The 21,320-nt window shown below is 43.3% G+C and overlaps 2 protein-coding genes across 6 annotated transcripts in view; both read right to left on the reverse strand.

Moving 5' to 3' along the window:
• LOC124139709 (putative extracellular sulfatase Sulf-1 homolog) overlaps nt 1–21,320 on the reverse strand; it is a 124,563-nt gene that overhangs the window by 66,944 nt on the left and 36,299 nt on the right. The window lies entirely within an intron of this gene.
• Nucleotides 20,388–21,104, reverse strand: LOC124139783. Its single transcript, XM_048381067.1, is given in 1 exon segment — nt 20,388–21,104. A coding segment is annotated over 1 exon segment (717 nt).

A 21,320-nucleotide genomic window follows, 5' to 3' on the forward strand; every position in this document is an offset into this window, starting at 1 on the left:
GAGTGTTGGACACGTGCCTTCTTTGGGGTTGGTGACTCCACATGCTTCCACTGCATCGACTGAACTTTAGTCTCAGGATCATAGTGATGGACCCATGTTTCATCCTGTGTGATAAGTCTGTCAAAAAAGTTTGCCTGTTTTTTTTGGCACATGTCCAAAAGATCGTTTGAGCAATTGACTCGTTCCTGCTTTTGGAAAGGTGTGAGCTACCTGGGAATCCATCGTGCAGACACCTTATGCATGTTCAAATTGTCATGGATGATTTTTTCCACAGACCCTACACTGATCTTGACATCTTGTGGTAACTGGCGAACAGTTATACGTCGGTCTGCCAAAATGGCGGTATCCACTTGATGGATAGTGTCCTCATCAATGGCTGAATGGGGGCGACCAGGAATGGCAGCTGTTTCCACAGATGTCCGACCACACTTGAACTGGCGATGCCAGTGTTTAACAACGTCATATGATGGGGCATCTTCCCCATAAGTTGCTTTCATTTCATCGAAAGTTTCTTTTGGTGTGCGACCTTTCAAATATAAAAACCTAATCACTGCTCGGTATTCTACTGGCTCCATTGTCACACCCTACTAGATCATAACACCTGTAAAAGTGGTAAGATTAATAGTTCGGTGCTGCAAATTAAGACATAACCCATAGATACATGTATCATTACACATGTGAAATTTAAACCAAATATGATAAACCTAAGTGGTTTAGGGGAAATCTTTAATGAACACACCTTGTACCTTCTGAAGTGGTCTTCCTTCAAAACAGGTCTACCTTCTGAACAGGTCTACCTTCAAAACAGGTCTACCTACAAAACAGGTCTACTTTCTAAACAGATCTACTTTCAAAACAGGTCTACTTTCCAAACAGGTCTACCTTCAAAACAGGTCTACTTTCTACACAGATCTACCTTCAAAACAGATCAACTTTCTAAACAGATCTACTTCCTAAACAGGTTTACTTTCTTAACAGGTCTACCAATTAAACAGACTTAATTTGTAAACTGGTCTATCATCTAAACATCTAAACATCTAAACTGGTCTGTCTTCTAAGCTAGTTTACCTTCAAGCTCTGCTAGCTCTCCCGTTTCACACATAAAGTAGATGCATGAAACTGACTCCATAAGCAAGTCATGTTTCACACTATTATATCTTCAACACACACCTTATTTCAGGGTGACTGGTTTGCCCATGTTTTGTAAGCCCAGGAGTATGGGAATGACTGCATCATATTCAACATACTTGCAAATACAGTCATCACTGACATTTGTTGTGAGAGCTAGGTGTCCAAACAAAACACAGACAAAACATCACTATTGAAAAATACACTCTACATTTTTAATGAAACAAGCCACAGTTGGTTATGTCAACCCGTGAGAGAAAGATGCATCCTTAAATGCAGCATGTGAAGTGTGAACCTGGGGAAGTCGGTTTGTCACGGATGACTACCCGCGCTAATTGTACAACTTACTATCACAACACATCAATACCTGGCAAGCAGGGAGGGGGTAATCCTGATGGAAGTAATCAGCTTCATTACTGCAATATGTTTACACAAGATCCTGCATGAGCAATCAATGGTATCAAGCCAGCCTGCTTCCTTCCCTCACACAGGGTCCATGTCATTATTTCTTCCTTTCTTCCAAACATCCCCACTATCTGACTTCTATTACAAAACACAGTGGGGAGATATTTATCATAACATTTTTACACACCATAAAACAAGAAAAGTATATTGATACAATCCTGAACCTCCCCCTGAAACTCCCTTGCCTGTTGGACAATGAACATTAACAACAGCAAATGCTATTTTCCACATGACATATCCTATACATATATTCATGTAGAGAATTTGGGGGCTGTGTGTAAGTGACAGTTCTTCATTAACTTATGTCATAGTGTGCAGACATCAATCACAGTTTTTAACTGATCCAGTAGCAATATGAGAGTAGTGCAGGTACTGCTTCCCTACAGCAAGTTCTATGTGCACTCTTACTGACACAAACGTTTTTGCATGACTAGTTTTGTTCACAATTTTGTTCTTTAAATGTAATTTGTAATCATGGCATTTCTTGTATGTATGAGGTGCAGTTAGTTTTATGAGGGTAAATGAGTCCTCTTCCTGATACAGACTGAGGGTGATTCATTTGAGTGGGTTATTCAAACATTGCTTTGTTAGATTACCAGAGAAACTTCTTGAGTAGGGGATAATGAGACATTAAAACTGTCACGGTTGCATATTTTTTGTTATTTCTATTTATCAATGTTGCTGTTGAAGTGTGTTGCTTCTTGTAGTTCCTATAACGGTGTGAGGAGAGGTGAAATTGGGTTTAACGTCGCGTCCAAGATGATTGCACTTATATAGTGACGTGCATGCACGTGTGTGTGTGTGTGGCTGCTTGTACTAGTCCGTACTGATGCCGACTTATAGTGCTAGCCCACTGAGATACCATGCCGCAGTTTAACACGAATGCCCCACTTAGACACAGTATACTGACTCCGAGCTGTGAGTCCTTGTTTTAGCCCCTTAATGCCGAGCGCCAGACAGGGTAACAACAAGTATCATCTTTTAATGTCTTTTGGTATGACGCGGCCGAGGATCTAACCCAGGACCTTCAGCTCTCCGGGCGGATGCTCTACCACTAGACCACGGAGGAGGTCTCTATAACGGTGTTGGTGAAATGGCCGTACATGCCTGGCTGACATTGAAGGACAGTGGATAGGTGGGTGCATTGGTGGATGTGAGTGAGTGATCGGGTGGTCGAGTGAGTGTGTGGTTGGGTGCGTGTGTCCCTAAGTGTGGGTGGGTGCATGTGTGTGTGTGTGTGTGTGTGTGTGTGTGTGTGCGTGTGCGTGTGCGTGTGGGTGTGCGTGTGCATGTGAGTGCATGTGTGAGTGCATGTGTGGGTGCATGTGTGTGTGTGTGTGTGCATGTGTGTGTGTGAGTGGGTGCATGTGTGTGTGTGAGTGGATGCATGTGTGTGCGTGTGGGTGCATGTGTGTGGGTGCATGTGTGTGGGTGGGTGGGTGCATGTGTGTGTGAGTGGGTGCATGTCGGTGGGTGCATGTGTGTGTGTGTGGGTGAATGTGTGTGTGTGTGTGGGTGTGTGTGTGTGTGTGTGGGTGCATGTGTGTGTGTGGGTGGGTGCATGTGTGTGTGAGTGGGTGCATGTGTGTATGTGTGGGTGCATGTGTGTGTGGGTGGGTGCATGTGTGTGTGTGAGTGGGTGCATGTGTGTGTGGGTGCATGTGTGTGTGTTTGTGCATGTGTGTGTGTGTGCATGTGTGTGGGAGGGTGCATGTGTGTGTGTGGGTGTATGTGTGGGTGCATGTGTGTGTGGGTGGGTGCATGTGTGTGTGTTTGTGGGGGGGGGGGGGGGGGGGGGGGGGCATGTGTGGGTGTGGGTGTGTGAGCAACTGTTTGAGGTTTCATGTTTCAGCAACATACCAACCATATCATGTTTTGAACACACAATGCCATTTAGAATGTCTTGTGAATGAAGGAATACTGTTAGTTTCCCAATATTTGTGTCTATTGATTGACACATACGACATGTACCCTGTACTAAAACATATTTGTGTAACATTGTCTTGTCATTGAGGTCAGCTAACTTAATAAGGGGATAAATAATAAATCTATTTTAAGTGTAGGATGCTAGCCTTCTATAAAGTAACAATAATTCACATCTAGCAGAGAATTTAGGTCTGGAGTTTTTATAAGCAGCTTGCAGTTGCCAAAGTATACTGAAACTTTCATTTGTAATTATTTGGACACATTAATATCTTTTTGTTGTTTTTTGTCTATTACAACTGAGCAGACTGGCAAATAAAGATAAAATAAATCCTCTTCATGTTACTAATGTATAAGTTGGTTGAAACCTACGATAGTGAAGATTTCTAATCTTCTGTCACTTAAGACAGACCCTGTGAGATCATACCCCCACCTTCCTGTCGCTTCATCAGATGTTATCGCTGTGATGCACAACAATGAACAGGATATGTACACCAATCCCATTGTTGTGTACTGAATGAACTAAGCCTGCAGACATGAAGATATCTGCATGTTTACCCATTGATGACAGAAATGAGGATTATCCCTGCATGTAGTGCAGATACCATATCAGGAAGGGATGGGGCACAAAAGGTGCCATGATTATAGCCCTTAAAACTATAAATATTCTTTTGGCAGATTTCTCAAAATACTCGTCACCATTCTGATGTTCTTGACTGTAGGGTTGTAAGTCATTCCTAGCAACTTAGCAGCAGCAGCATCAAGTGGGTGAGTGAGTGAGTGAGTGAGTGAGTGAGTGAGTGAGTGAGTGAGTGGGTGGGTGGGTGAGGGAGTGGTCGGGTGAGTGAGTGAGTGAGTGAGTGAGTGAGTGAGTGAGTGAGTGAGCAAGCGAAGGAATGTTGTGTAATTGAATCATTGATTTCAGTGAGTTGTGGTGCATCCTGAGTGTTTCAGTGAGAAGGGACCAACATGTATGGGTATGTCATACAGACAGCTGTATCTGACAATGAGTGAAAGAATGAGTTTATTTAAGCCATAACATTGCAGTCCAAACCAATGGTAGAAAGCATGGACAAGAATTTGAGTCATCAGTCAGGGTATGACCACACCCAATCAGCTGAGGCACGCATTGTTAATGGCTGATCCTCATTAGTTCCCAATGTTACGACATGGGGTACTGAGGACCCCTTCTGCCCCTGAATCCCTTGGGGCACCTTGGAAAGACACAACGTGAGGGATTTCCCCGTGGGTCAAGTGGGGATGAAACTGTGATTATTCGTTCATTTTGGCCTAATCCTCAAGGTTAGGTCCAGATGTGTTCTGAGAAGTAGAAGTAACAAGCTGGGAAGGAACTAAAAATAACTTTCTTGTCATAAAGACCACTGATTAAGACCTGTCCAAAGCATGCTTTGACCTCTGAACAATAAATATACCACTTAAGTTATTGAAAGACGCAGAAAAGTGACATAACTTCAGTGTTAGATGAAAATTGCAATAAAATATAATACAGTAGGCCTGCTAGCTTCTCCAATTACACAAGCAGACTGGCCTGAGCATGAACCACTGTTAAGAGTTGATACATGTTAAGCTGGTCGTGGGATATTCTTGTAAAGAAAATCTTATCCAGCCTTTGAATTAGTCTTAGTTTTATTTAAGAGGGTCAAGCTACATTCTAAACAAGGGTTTGTCAGCTGGAAGTCAGTAACCACAGGAACATCACCAGTCCAAGAAGACAATCTGCAAATATGATGGTGGTCAGGTAGTGTTGGATTTATGACATGATGGAGGCAATGTCACATCTATGACATGGTGGCAGTGTCACATCTCTGACATGGTGGAGGCAGTGTCACATCTATGACATGGTGGCAGCGTTACATCTATGACATGGTGGTGGCAGTGTCACATCTATGACATGGTGGAGGCAGTGTCACATCTATGGCATGGTAGAAGCAGTGTCACATCTATGACATGGTGGAGAAAGTGTCACATCTATGACATGATGGAGGCAGTGTCACATCTATGACATGGTGGAGGCAGTGTCACATCTATGACATGGTGGAAGCAGTGTCACATCTATGACATGGTGGAAGCAGTGTCACATCTATGACATGGTGGAGGCAGTGTCACATCTATGACATGGTGGAGGCAGTGTCACATCTATGACATGGTGGAGGCAGTGTCACATCTATGACATGGTGGAGGCAGTGTCACATCTATGACATGGTGGCAGTGTCACATCTATGACATGGTGGAGGCAGTGTCACATCTATGACATGGTGGTGGCAGTGCCAAATCTATGACATGGTGGTGGCAGTGCCAAATCTATGACATGGTGGAGGTAGTGCCACATCTATGACATGGTGGAGGTAGTGCCACATCTATGACATGGTGGAGGCAGTGTCACATCAATGACATGGTGGAGGCAGTGTCACATCTATGACATGGTGGAGGCAGTGTCACATCAATGACATGGTGGTGGCAGTGTCACATCAATGACATGGTGGTGGCAGTGTCACATCTATGACATGGTGGAGACAGTGTCACATATATGACATGGTGGTGGCAGTGTCACATCTATGACATGGTGGTGGCAGTGTCACATCTATGACATTGTGGAGACAGTGTCACATCTACGACATGGTGGAGACAGTGTCACATCTATGACATGGTGGTGGCAGTGTTACATCTATGACATGGTGGTGGCAGTGCCACATCTATGACATGGTGGTGGCAGTGTCACATCAATGACATGGTGGAGGCAGTGCCACATCTATGACATGGTGGAGGCAGTGTCACATCTATGACATGGTGGAGACAGTGTCACATCTATGACATGGTGGTGGCAGTGTCACATCTATGACATGGTGGAAGCAGTGTCACATCTATGACATGGTGGCAATGTCACATCTATGACATGGTGGAAGCAGTGTCACATCTATGACATGGTGGCAATGTCACACCTATGACATTGTGGAGACAGTGTCACATCTATGACATGGTGGCAATGTCACATCTATAGCATGGTGGCAATGTCACATCTATGACATTGTGGAGACAGTGTCACATCTATGACATGGTGGAGACAGTGTCACATCTATGACATGGTGGAGACAGTGTCACATCTATGATGGAGGCAATGTCACATCTATGACATGGTGGAAGCAGTGTCACATCTATGACATGGTGGAGAAAGTGTCACATCTATGACATGGTGGGGATAGTGTCACATCTATGACATGGTGGAAGCAGTGTCACATCTATGACATGGTGGAAGCAGTGTCACATCTATGACATGGTGGAAGCAGTGTCACATCTATTACATGGTGGAAGCAGTGTCACATCTATGACATGGTGGAGAAAGTGTCACATCTATGACATGGTGGAGGCAGTGTCACATCTATGACATGGTGGAAGCAGTGTCACATCAATGACATGGTGGAGAAAGTGTCACATCTATGATGGAGGCAGTGTCACATCTATGACATGTTGGAGGCAATGTCACATCTATGACATGGTGGAGACAGTGTCACATCTATGACATGGTGGAGACAGTGTCACATCTATGACATGGTGGCAGTGTCACATCTATGACATGGTGGAGGCAGTGTCACATCTATGACATGGTGGAGAAAGTGTCACATCTATGACATGGTGGCAGTGTCACATCTATAACATGGTGGAAGCAGTGTCACATCTATGACATGGTGGAAGCAGTGTCACATCTATGACATGGTGGCAATGTCACACCTATGACATTGTGGAGACAGTGTCACATCTATGACATGGTGGCAATGTCACATCTATAGCATGGTGGCAATGTCACATCTATGACATTGTGGAGACAGTGTCACATCTATGACATGGTGGAGACAGTGTCACATCTATGACATGGTGGAGACAGTGTCACATCTATGACATGGTGGAGGCAGTGTTACATCTATGACATGGTGGAAACAGTGTCACATCTATGACATGGTGGCAGTGTCACATCTATGACATGGTGGAAACAGTGTCACATCTATGACATGGTGGAGGCAGTGTCACATCTATGACATGGTGGAGGCAGTGTCACATCTATGACATGGTGGTGGCAGTGCCACATCTATGACATAGTGGTGGCAGTGTCACATCTATGACATGGTGGAGGCAGTGTCCATCTATGACATGGTGGAGGCAGTGTCACATATATGACATGGTGGAGGCAGTGTTACATCTATGACATGGTGGTGGCAGTGCCAAATCCATGACATGGTGGAGACAGTGACACATCTATGACATGGTGGCAATGTCACATCTATGACATGGTGGAAGCAGTGTCACATCTATGACATGGCGGCAATGTCACACCTATGACATTGTGGAGACAGTGTCACATCTATGACATGGTGGCAATGTCACATCTATAGCATGGTGGCAATGTCACATCTATGACATTGTGGAGACAGTGTCACATCTATGACATGGTGGAGACAGTGTCACATCTATGACATGGTGGAGACAGTGTCACATCTATGATGGAGGCAATGTCACATCTATGACATGGTGGAAGCAGTGTCACATCTATGACATGGTGGAGAAAGTGTCACATCTATGACATGGTGGGGATAGTGTCACATCTATGACATGGTGGAAGCAGTGTCACATCTATGACATGGTGGAAGCAGTGTCACATCTATGACATGGTGGAAGCAGTGTCACATCTATTACATGGTGGAAGCAGTGTCACATCTATGACATGGTGGAGAAAGTGTCACATCTATGACATGGTGGAGGCAGTGTCACATCTATGACATGGTGGAAGCAGTGTCACATCAATGACATGGTGGAGAAAGTGTCACATCTATGATGGAGGCAGTGTCACATCTATGACATGTTGGAGGCAATGTCACATCTATGACATGGTGGAGACAGTGTCACATCTATGACATGGTGGAGACAGTGTCACATCTATGACATGGTGGCAGTGTCACATCTATGACATGGTGGAGGCAGTGTCACATCTATGACATGGTGGAGAAAGTGTCACATCTATGACATGGTGGCAGTGTCACATCTATAACATGGTGGAAGCAGTGTCACATCTATGACATGGTGGAAGCAGTGTCACATCTATGACATGGTGGCAATGTCACACCTATGACATTGTGGAGACAGTGTCACATCTATGACATGGTGGCAATGTCACATCTATAGCATGGTGGCAATGTCACATCTATGACATTGTGGAGACAGTGTCACATCTATGACATGGTGGAGACAGTGTCACATCTATGACATGGTGGAGACAGTGTCACATCTATGACATGGTGGAGGCAGTGTTACATCTATGACATGGTGGAAACAGTGTCACATCTATGACATGGTGGCAGTGTCACATCTATGACATGGTGGAAACAGTGTCACATCTATAAAAAATGGTGGAGGCAGTGTCACATCTATGACATGGTGGAGGCAGTGTCACATCTATGACATGGTGGTGGCAGTGCCACATCTATGACATAGTGGTGGCAGTGTCACATCTATGACATGGTGGAGGCAGTGTCCATCTATGACATGGTGGAGGCAGTGTCACATATATGACATGGTGGAGGCAGTGTTACATCTATGACATGGTGGTGGCAGTGCCAAATCCATGACATGGTGGAGACAGTGACACATCTATGACATGGTGGAGACAGTGTCACATCTATGACATGATGGAGGCAGTGTCACATCTATGACATGGTGGAGACAGTGTCACATCTATGACATGGTGGAGACAGTGTCACATCTATGACATGGTGGAAGCAGTGTCACATCTATGACATGGTGGAGGCAGTGTCCATCTATGACATGGTGGAGGCAGTGTCACATATATGACATGGTGGAGGCAGTGTTACATCTATGACATGGTGGTGGCAGTGCCAAATCCATGACATGGTGGAGACAGTGACACATCTATGACATGGTGGAGACAGTGTCACATCTATGACATGATGGAGGCAGTGTCACATCTATGACATGGTGGAGACAGTGTCACATCTATGACATGGTGGAGACAGTGTCACATCTATGACATGGTGGAAGCAGTGTCACATCTATGACATGGTGGCAGTGTCACATCTATGACATGGTGGAGGCAGTGTCACATCTATGACATGGTGGTGGCAGTGCCAAATCTATGACATGGTGGTGGCAGTGCCCAACCATGACGTGGTGGAGACAGTGTCACATCTATGACATGGTGGAGGTAGTGCCACATCTATGACATGGTGGAGGCAGTGTCACATCAATGACATGGTGGTGGCAGTGTCACATCTATGACATGGTGGCAGTGCCACATCTATGACATGGTGGAGGCAGTGTCAAATCTATGACATGATGGAGGTAGTGTTTGATCTAAGAATGCCCATGAAATAGTCCTTCCAGAAATAACCCCTACTTCATTTTTGGGTCTTGTCCTGCATCTAAACAGTATCCCCATCAATCAAACTTAACACTTACCCCCAAATACTGTGTTGCCGAAAGTCAGGGTTTAAGAACTTTGAAGCAGCCCTGTGAAACAAGAATACCACCTGGCTGGGCCTAGGAAGTTGTTGGCTTCCTTTTTCTACATAGACTTACTTTTTTCTCCCCTGCAATCTGTTCTGCTGTTGCCTCAAAGTGACAGGTGACATTTACCACTTAACCCCAGTATCTGGGGGTTGTCTCAAAACATATAACACCAATATACAAAGCATCAGTTTACAAGCAGGTAGTTATCTAAGGTATATGTCCTTGTCTGAAATACACATCATGAGTTTACAAGCAAGTAGTACATTCATGTTTTGCTTTTGTAAGTAACTTCAGCTTACATGCAAGTAGCATGTCCATGTTTCTCTGACATACACACAAGCAGTTGGTAGTATCAAACAACTGCCATCAACAGCGTCTAACAACTGCCATTAACAGCCATAAACAACTGCCATCAACAGCCTCTAACAACTGCCTTCAACAGCCTTTAACAACTGCCTTCAACAGCCTTTAACTGACATCAACAGCCTTCAACAAACTGCCTTCAACAGCCTTTAACAAACTGCCTTCAGTAGCCTTTAACAACTGCCTTTAGCAGCCTTTAACAACTGCCTTCAACAGCCTCAAACAACTGCCTTCAACAATGTTTAACAACTGCCTTCAGTAGCCTTTAACAAACTGCTTTCAACAGCCTTTAACAACTGCATTCAGTAGCCTTTAACAACTGCCTTCAACAGCCTTTAACAACTGCCTTCAACAGCCTCTAACAACTGCCTTCAACAGCCTCTAACAACTGCTCTCAACTGCCTTCAACAATCTTTAACAACTGCCTTCAACAGCCTTTAACAACTGCATTCAAAAGCCTTTAACAACTGCCTTCAACAGCCACTAACAACAGCCACTAACAACTGCTCTCAACAGCCTTTAACAACAGCCTCTAACAACTGCCTTCAACAACCTTTAACAACTGCCTTCAACAGCCTTTAACTAACTGCCATCAACAGCCTTTAACAACTGCCTTCAACAGCCACTAACAACTGCCATTAACAGCCTTTAACTAACTGCTCTCAACAGCCTCTAACAACAGCCTCTAACAACTGCCTTCAACAATCTTTAACAACTGCCTTCAACAGCCACTAACAACTGCCTTCAACAGCCTTTAACAAACTGCCTTCAACAGCCTTTAACAACTGCCTTCAACAGCCTTTAACTAACTGCCATCAACAGCCTTTAACAAACTGCCTTCAACAGCCTTTAACAACTGCCTTCAACAGCCTTTAACTAACTGTCATCAACAGCCTTTAACAACTGCCTTCAACAGCCACTAACAACTGCCATTAACAGCCTTTAACTAACTGCTCTCAACAGCCTCCAACAGCCTCAAACAACTGCCTTCAACAACCTTAAACAACTGCCTTCAGTAGCCTTTAACAACTGCCTTCAGTAGCCTTTAACAACTGCCTTCAGTAGCCTTTGACAACTGCCTTCAGTAGCCTTTAACAACTGCCTTCAACAGCCTTTAACTGACATCAACAGCCTTTAACAACTGCTTTTAACAGCCTTTAACTGACATCAACAGCCTTTAACTAACTGCCTTCAACAGCCTTTAACAACTGCCTTCAACAACCTTTAACAACTGCCTTCAACAGCCTTTAACTGACATCAACAGCCTTTAACAACTGCCTTCAACAGCTTTTAACAACTGCTTTCAACAACAGGACAGCATCATGATACCCCGAGGTATATGAGTTTCATTCATGGGTTGCCGATAACACCATGTAAGTACCTTCCTACACAATATAAGCTGATCGGATATCACTGAGATCCTGATGAAAGATCTGCAGGTTCCAATCTTCCCCATCCTGCATGACACCATCAATATTTCTCCGAGACACCACCGTGTGTCAAAAGCAGGGCCTGCTTCAGTACCCTTTCAATCAGAAAGAGAACTGTTTTTTGCCTCTTTGCTAAATCTAGAACCCAATAAACACTTGTACTGGAATGAACTGATAACAATCCTACAAAACTGCAATAAAATATAAATCAGATCATGCACTGATCTAGCTACCATCATCTATCCAAGGAGAAAATCAAATTTTGCTTAATCTTATTTGTCAACGTCACGAGATGTAAGATTAGCTAGTTCATGCAGAATCTTACATCGACTAAAGTGTGTACACAAGAGCATAGCCCAATAAAAATCCAATCTATCATGCAGAGCTAATTATCTTACTTGACAGACAGGAATATTGAGGGTAACTAGATAAACCACGCAGGACATTCAATCTGGTCAATTTCTAGCTCCTTCAATGTATTAACTGTAATAATATCCTCATTACTATAAGCTGTAAATCTTCTAATGTCAAAATTGTTCTGTGTTTCCTGGAATAACATTCTCATGGTTCACCTCACACTGACTCAGGATTATTATCTGACACAGGAGCACAGTAAATAGAAGATAGTTATGTTGAATGCATGTTTAACCCATGGACTGCCATGGAGGAATCACAGCAGTACAGGTACATCTTGGTGTAAGAAATATGGCAGGAAGCTGGTTAACCCTGTACTTGCTGAATGTGAGCGTGTTCACCTGAGTGAGCAGCCAACGATCTCTGGCCCAGCTCACCTCATCAGGACAAAGGTTTTTTTCAGAAATAGGAAACTGCTGTAAAGTGGGTCTACCTTCACAAAATAGAGTTATTTGTATCATTTTCTCACACATTAAAGAAAGCTCTGCTCATGCTAAAGTCGAGCCATTTGTTTATCACTCAAAACGAAAGGATAAAATTTATGATAGTGTCAGCTGTTGTGCTTCTCTGAGCCATGAACACATTAGTTCTTGTGGAACTGACTATCATACCCTTGCGGCCCACCAACCAGGGTAGTTATCACACCTAGTGTACAAAAGCTACATTGAGGAGACAGAAGTATTCCTGCCTGGGGTATTATAGCCATATCAGGACATAGTGTAGTCTCACGTTATCACACCTGGATTAGCATAACCATATCAGGACATAGTGTAGTGCTATCACTCCTGCATTAGCATAGTCATATCAGGACATAGTGTAGTGCTATCACTCCTGCATTAGCATAGCCATATCAGGACATAGTGTAGTGCTATCACTCCTGGATTAGCATTGCCATATCAGGACATAGTGTAGTGCTATCACTCCTTGATTAGCATTGCCATATCAGGACATAGTGTAGTGCTATCACTCCTGGATTAGCATAGCCATATGAGGCAGGACATAGTGTAGCGTTATCACACCTGGATTAGCATAGCCATATCAGGCAAGGCATAGTGTAGTGCTATCTCATCAGGATTAGCTATGCCATATCAGACAGACTTTAGTGTTTTCACACCTGGATTAGCATAGCCATATCAGGACATAGTGTAGTGTTATCACACCTAGATTAGCATAGCCATATCAGGACATAGTGTAGTGCTAACACACCTGCATTAGCATAGTCATATCAGGACATAGTGTAGTGCTATCACTCCTGCATTAGCATAGCCATATCAGGCAGGACATAGTGTAGTGTTATCACACCTGGATTAGCATAGCCATATCAGGACATAGTGTAGTTTTATCACACCTGGATTAGCATTGCCATATCAGGACATAGTGTAGTGCTATCACTCCAGGATTAGCATAGCCATATGAGGCAGGACATAGTGTAGCGTTATCACACCTGGATTAGCATAGCCATATCAGGCAAGGCATAGTGTAGTGCTATCTCATCAGGATTAGCTATGCCATATCAGACAGACTTTAGTGTTTTCACACCTGGATTAGCATAGCCATATCAGGACATAGTGTAGTGTTATCACACCTAGATTAGCATAGCCATATCAGGACATAGTGTAGTGCTAACACACCTGGATTAGCATAGCCATATCAGGCAGGACATAGTGTAGTGTTATCACACCTGGATTAGCACAGCCATATCAGGCAGGACATAGTGTAGTGTTATCACACCTAGATTAGCATAGCCATATCAGGACATAGTGTAGTTTTATCACACCTGGATAACCTACCCATATCAGGACATAGTGTAGTGTTATCACACCTGGATTAGCATAGCCATATCAGGACATAGTGTAGTGCTATCACTCCTTGATTGGCATAGCCACATCAGGACATAGTGTAGTGTTATCACTCCTGGATTAGCATAGCCATATAAGGACATAGTGTAGTGTTATCACACCTGGATTACCATAGCCATATCAGGACATAGTGTAGTGTTATCACACCTGGATTAGCATAGCCATATCAGGACATAGTGTAGTGTTATCACTCCTGGATTAGCATAGCCATATCAGGCAGGACATAGTGTAGTGTTATCACTCCTGGATTAGCATAGCCATATCAGGCAGGACATAGTGTAGTGTTATCACTCCTGGATTAGCATAGCCATATCAGGCAGGACATAGTGTAGTGCTATCCCACCAGGATTAGCATTGCCATATCAGGCAGACTTTAGTGTTATCACACCTGGATTAGCATAGCAATATCAGGCAGGTCATAGTGTAGTGTTAACACACCTGGATTAGCATAGACACATCAGACATAGTATAGTGTTATCAAACCTGGATTAGCATAGACACATCAGACATAGTGTAGTGTTATCACACCTAGATTAGCATAGACACATCAGACATAGTGTAGTGTTATCACACCAGGATTAGCATAGACACATCAGACAAAGTGTAGTGTTTTCACACCTGGATTAGCATAGCCATATCAGCAGACTGTCGTGTTATCACTCATGGATTAATAAAGCCATATACCTATATTAGGAAATACTGCAATGTTATCCCTCCTGGAGCTGACACAAGTTTTGTAATCAAATCCTACATGAAATGAATAAGGTAACCCATAATTAGCCCGCATACAGTTCCTATCTCGGGTGATCACCCACCTAACAACTTTCCACTGTTGAAATCCAGTGTGTTCCCCAGCCCCCAGTTGTGTCAACTCTTCATACAAGAATGTAACACTGAGGACCTGCTGTGCCCTGGTTCCCACATCAGGCCAGGAAGGGTTAACTAATCTGTCAACCACAATATACCCTGTTTGTTGCGCATCTATAAATACATTATCCTACACCTGACAGTATCACTCCCGTCATCAGATAGATTAACCATCATAAATTTCTTTCTTTCATATGGAAGGATCCCATTCCACCCTATCCCTGTGTTCTGATCTGTATCTTGTGGTATATCTATGGCTTCTAAATCAAACCTACAGTTCTAGAGAGATGATACTCATATCTTTCCTTTGTGGCAATCATGAATAAACATGGAGATATTTAGTTTCGTGTATATGATGTTAATATCCTGCCTTTGTGACAATGAAATATAAACACGGTCAGACATGGCGTCTCTCGAATAGTGGGGCTGGCACAACATGATACATGGTGGGATTTGGAAGTTGATTTGTTCTTACAAGATGATTCATATGTATGTATTCAGTGACTTGCTTACAGAACAAGTCACAAGTCTAATAAATCTTGACCTAAACTTTGCCCATTGTCCTTCATTGTTGGCCTATCAAGGCCTAACTGTTGATTTCAACAGCCACCTGAAGGATAAAATCAAGAATCAAGCATTCTTATAGTAAAAAACACCCTCAAAAGGTAGGGTAAAAGATAGCTACATGTGGGAATAAATATTAGATGTTACTTGCTGTGAACCCCTACTTCCACCTATCCCAGGGTTCTGCCCAGACTGATCTTGTGCACATGTTCAGGACAGTCCCATTTTTGTTTTATGTCACCGAAGTCAGAACACTGCATTTGCTAATCCTCAACACATGCTGACCACATGGAATTTGGGCTGGAACACAATTTCCAGGCACTCTACTGTCAGGTACCAGGGCATGTGCTACAGCCACACAGACAGTAGGCACTCTACAGCCACATAAAGTAAAGGCACTCTACAGTCAGACACTGGTTTCTCTCTACAGTCAGACACTGGTTTCTCTCTACAGTCAGACACTGGTTTCTCTCTACAGTCAGACACTGGATGCTCTCTACAGTCAGACACTGGATGCTCTCTACAGTCAGACACTGGTTTACTGGTTTCTCTCTACTGTCAGACACTGGATGCTCTCTACAGTCAGACACTGGTTTACTGGTTTCTCTCTACAGTCAGACACTGGATGCTCTCTACAGTCAGACACTGGTTTACTGGTTTCTCTCTACTGTCAGACACTGGATGCTCTCTACAGTCAGACACTGGTTTACTGGTTTCTCTCTACTGTCAGACACTGGATGCTCTCTACAGTCAGACACTGGTTTACTGGTTTCTCTCTACTGTCAGACACTGGATGCTCTCTACAGTCAGACACTGGTTTACTGGTTTCTCTCTACTGTCAGACACTGGATGCTCTCTACAGTCAGACACTGGATGCTCTCTACAGTCAGACACTGGATGCTCTCTACAGTCAGACACTGGATGCTCTCTACAGTCAGACACTGGATGCTCTCTACAGTCAGACACTGGTTTACTGGTTTCTCTCTACTGTCAGACACTGGATGCTCTCTACAGTCAGACACTGGTTTACTGGTTTCTCTCTACTGTCAGACACTGGATGCTCTCTACAGTCAGACACTGGTTTACTGGTTTCTCTCTACTGTCAGACACTGGATGCTCTCTACAGTCAGACACTGGTTTACTGGTTTCTCTCTACTGTCAGACACTGGATGCTCTCTACAGTCAGACACTGGATGCTCTCTACAGTCAGACACTGGATGCTCTCTACAGTCAGACACTGGATGCTCTCTACAGTCAGACACTGGATGCTCTCTACAGTCAGACACTGGATGCTCTCTACAGTCAGACACTGGATGCTCTCTACTGTCAGATGCTGGGTCCCCTCATCAGTCAGGTGCTAGATGCTCTCGACAGTCAGACACATCGGCAGAAATGCACTGTAGGCGAATAGAGATGGAACCGCTGTATCAGGACCTAGATAAACTGGGACTGCAGCCCAAACTATCAGCCGACCCTCTCTATGGTGGTGTCAAAAAGCTGCAGTAAATTCTCAACAAGCACCAAAAACCCACCATTACCATTTTTACAATCTTTGTCAGAAACAGGGCATCAACTCTGCTATGTAAGGCACCTCGACCTAACAACAGCATTAAGTGTCTCTCCACAGCACTATGTGACAGTGACACACATGATCTGTTGTGTGAGACCTCTACCTCTCCACAGCACTATGTGACAGTGACACACATGATCTGTTGTGAGAGACCTCTACCTCTCCACACCGCTAAGTGACAGTGACACACATGATCTGTTGTTAGAGACCTCTACCTCTCCACACCGCTAAGTGACAGTGACACACATTATCTGTTGTTAGAGACCTCTACCTCTCCACACCGCTAAGTGACAGTGACACACATGATCTGTTGTTAGAGACCTCTACCTCTCCACACCGCTAAGTGACAGTGACACACATGATCTGTTGTTAGAGACCTCTACCTCTCCACAGCACTATGTGACAGTGACACACATGATCTGTTGTTAGAGACCTCTACCTCTCCACACCGCTAAGTGACAGTGACACACATTATCTGTTGTGTGAGACCTCTACCTCTCCACAGCACTATGTGACAGTGACACACATGATCTGTTGTGTGAGACCTCTACCTCTCCACAGCGCTTTGTGACAATGACACACATTATCTGTTGTGTGAGACCTCTACCTCTCCACACCGCTAAGTGACAATGACACACATTATCTGTTGTGTGAGACCTCTACCTCTCCACAGCGCTAAGTGACAGTGACACACATTATCTGTTGTGTGAGACCTCTACCTCTCCACACCGCTAAGTGACAATGACACACATTATCTGTTGTGTGAGACCTCTACCTCTCCACAGCACTATGTGACAGTGACACACATTATCTGTTGTGTGAGACCTCTACCTCTCCACAGTGCAAAGTGACAGCGACACACATGATCTGTTGTGTGAGATCTCTACCTCTCCACAGTGCAAAGTGACAGTGACACACATTATCTGTTGTGTGAGACCTCTACCTCTCCACAGTGCAAAGTGACAGCGACACACATTATCTGTTGTGTGAGACCTCTACCTCTCCACAGTGCAAAGTGACAGCGACACACATGATCTGTTGTGTGAGACCTCTACCTCTCCACAGTGCAAAGTGACAGCGACACACATGATCTGTTGTGTGAGACCTCTACCTCTCTACACCGCAAAGTGACAGCGACACACATTCCCTGTAGTGTGAAACCGCTTCATCTCTGAACTCCCAAAAGTCATGGGTCTTGAAAAGAATACTCTGGGTTCAAGTTACCCCTGCAGCTGATAAACTAATAACAGTTGTCATGCATGTAGTTTTTATGATGGCACTTCAACAGAACTGGGATATGTTCAACTGCTTTTAAAGCTGTCACAGGCAGTCATTAAAGATTACTTTCTAGACATCTTTTATTACCCAGAAATAACATAAACACATTTTTACAATAAACCCATCCTCTGTAACAAGAAAGAATGTCAGAAGAGAGGCATATTCCAGCAATATGCCATCCGCATGCAGGATCACACTGATGCATCGCCATATAAAGGAGATGTACACATTCAAGGTATGTATCAAGAATGTCTTACAATTCACTGCAAGACACATCAAAAAGGCAAATGTTTAATGTCACTCATTCAGACTAACAAAGTCCCCAAAATATACTACTGTGTATCGCTGTGTACAAGGCAAGTTTTTCGTACCTAGAATTAGGGGGGTTTCAAAGAGGGTCGCCCTATACACAGGATAGAGGTGTTTTTATGTTTTCTTCCCCAAAGACAAAGATAACGTTAACACCATAACACCGGAAATACCATATCAACAATCCATACTGAAGTATGCAAAATAATCTTGTAATTAAACTGTCTGGTTATAAAAAGAGTTCAATGTTTATCTGGACTTATGTTTGTGACCTGTTTTATTAATTTTATTCAAAATTTCTTTCAATATTGCTTACATTCATTTTGGCGAAATTGTGTAAAGTGATGGTATATCGCACAACTCAAACATTATTTACAGCAACCACTATTGGTGCCTTGAAACAAATTTTAGTGGAAACAGAATGGATATATATATCATAAATGCCACACTTTGACTTGTTAAAAGTCATATTTGTTGTAGTTTGACTATTATATGTCAACATAAAGTTTTCACGAGCGCGGGAGCATTGACGGTGATTGAGCAAATTCTTCCTTACGTAAAAAATATCCAGCAAGAGCACCAAAGTGTTACGCTTGGGGTTATTAATTTATTTCAAATATATATTGTAAATCTGCAACTAAAATATCAGGATGTTGGAACATATTATTCCTGTTAAAATAATTGTTTAAGATACAATCATTCCGATCACACACAGTGACACAGTGACTAACAGCCACATTACCATCTCATCCTACCGGGTACCCACTCACTGCTGGGTGAACAGAGGCACATTTCGAACAAAGTCGCTTGCCCAATGAGACACCACATGTGGTACATGTGCTTCACTGTGGGGCCAGACCCAAGCCCTAGAAACTCTCAGGAGTCAAGCTGCTGAACGTGGTCACCCATCCAACTACTCTCCGAGACCTGATTTGTGATCTGTGCGCTGTGCACAGGACCACGGTATGACGGGATTCTGGACACATGAAGATATATCAGTACACAGGATGAAGATATATCAGTACACGGGATGATGGGATTCTGGACACATGAAGATATATCAGTACACAGGATAGAGATATATCGGTACACGGGATGACTGTATTCTGGACACATGAAGATATATCAGTACACGGGATGAAGATATATAAGCACACGGGATGAAGATATATCAGTACACGGGATGAAGATATATCAGTACACGGGATGACGGGATTCTGGACACATGAAGATATATCAGTACAAGGGATGACGGCATTCTGGACACAGGGATGAAGATATATCAGTACACGGGATGAAGATATATCAGTACACGGGATGACGGGATTCTGGACACATGAAGATATATCAGTACAAGGGATGACAGCATTCTGGACACAGGGATGAAGATATATCAGTACACGGGATGAAGATATATCAGTACACGGGATGAAGATATATCAGTACACGGGATGAAGATATATCAGTACACAGGATGACGGGATTCTGGACACATGAAGATAGATCAGTACAAGGGATGACGGGATTCTGGACACAGGATGAAGATATATCAGTACACAGGATGAAGATATATCAGTACACGGGATGAAGATATATCAGTACACAGGATGACGGGATTCTGGACACATGAAGATAGATCAGTACAAGGGATGACGGGATTCTGGACACAGGGATGAAGATATATCAGTACACGGGATGAAGATATATCAGTACACAGGATGACGGGATTCTGGACACATACACTATATTCTGGACATATCATGACAGTATTCTTGACATATCATGACAATATTCTGGACATATCATGACAATATTCTGGACATATCATGACAATATTCTGGACACATCATGACAAAATTCTGGACATATCATGACAGTATTCTGGACATATCATGACAGTATTCTGGACATATCATGACAATATTCTGGACATATCATGACTGTATTCTGGACATATCATGAAGGTATTCTGGACATATCATGACAGTATTCTGGACATATCATGAAGGTATTCTTGACATATCTTGACAGTATTCTGGACATATGATGACAGTATTCTGGACACATCATGACAAAATTCTGGACATATCATGACAGTATTCTGGACATATCATGACAGTATTCTGGACATATCATGACAATATTCTGGACATATCATGACTGTATTCTGGACATATCATGACAGTATTCTGGACATATCATGACAGTATTCTGGACATATCATGAAGGTATTCTTGACATATCTTGACAGTATTCTGGACATATGATGACAGTATTCTGGACACATCATGACAGTATTCTGGACATATGATGACAGTATTCTGGCCATATCTTGACATTCAGGGGATCATTATAATTGTATCTGTGACACATGAGGAAGGTAATCTGGATTGTGGACATAATCTGAGTGCACTGAAGTTAGCTAGGACCACAGGAACCCGTTTTTATCCAAGGTCACATTTCTCAAGCCTAACTTTGATCTACTACTGATGAAACATAAACATGTCCCAAAACAGCGACCTTTCAAGCGAGTGATCTCAATTTATCTTCCTGTCCTGGATAAACCTGTTTGTGCATCCAGTTTCAGGAAAACAGAAAGTCACACGTATTCTCAAT

Source organism: Haliotis rufescens, unplaced genomic scaffold, assembly GCF_023055435.1.
Source record: "Haliotis rufescens isolate VD_foot unplaced genomic scaffold, xgHalRufe1.0.p SCAF_1, whole genome shotgun sequence".
Taxonomy (NCBI): domain Eukaryota; kingdom Metazoa; phylum Mollusca; class Gastropoda; order Lepetellida; family Haliotidae; genus Haliotis; species Haliotis rufescens.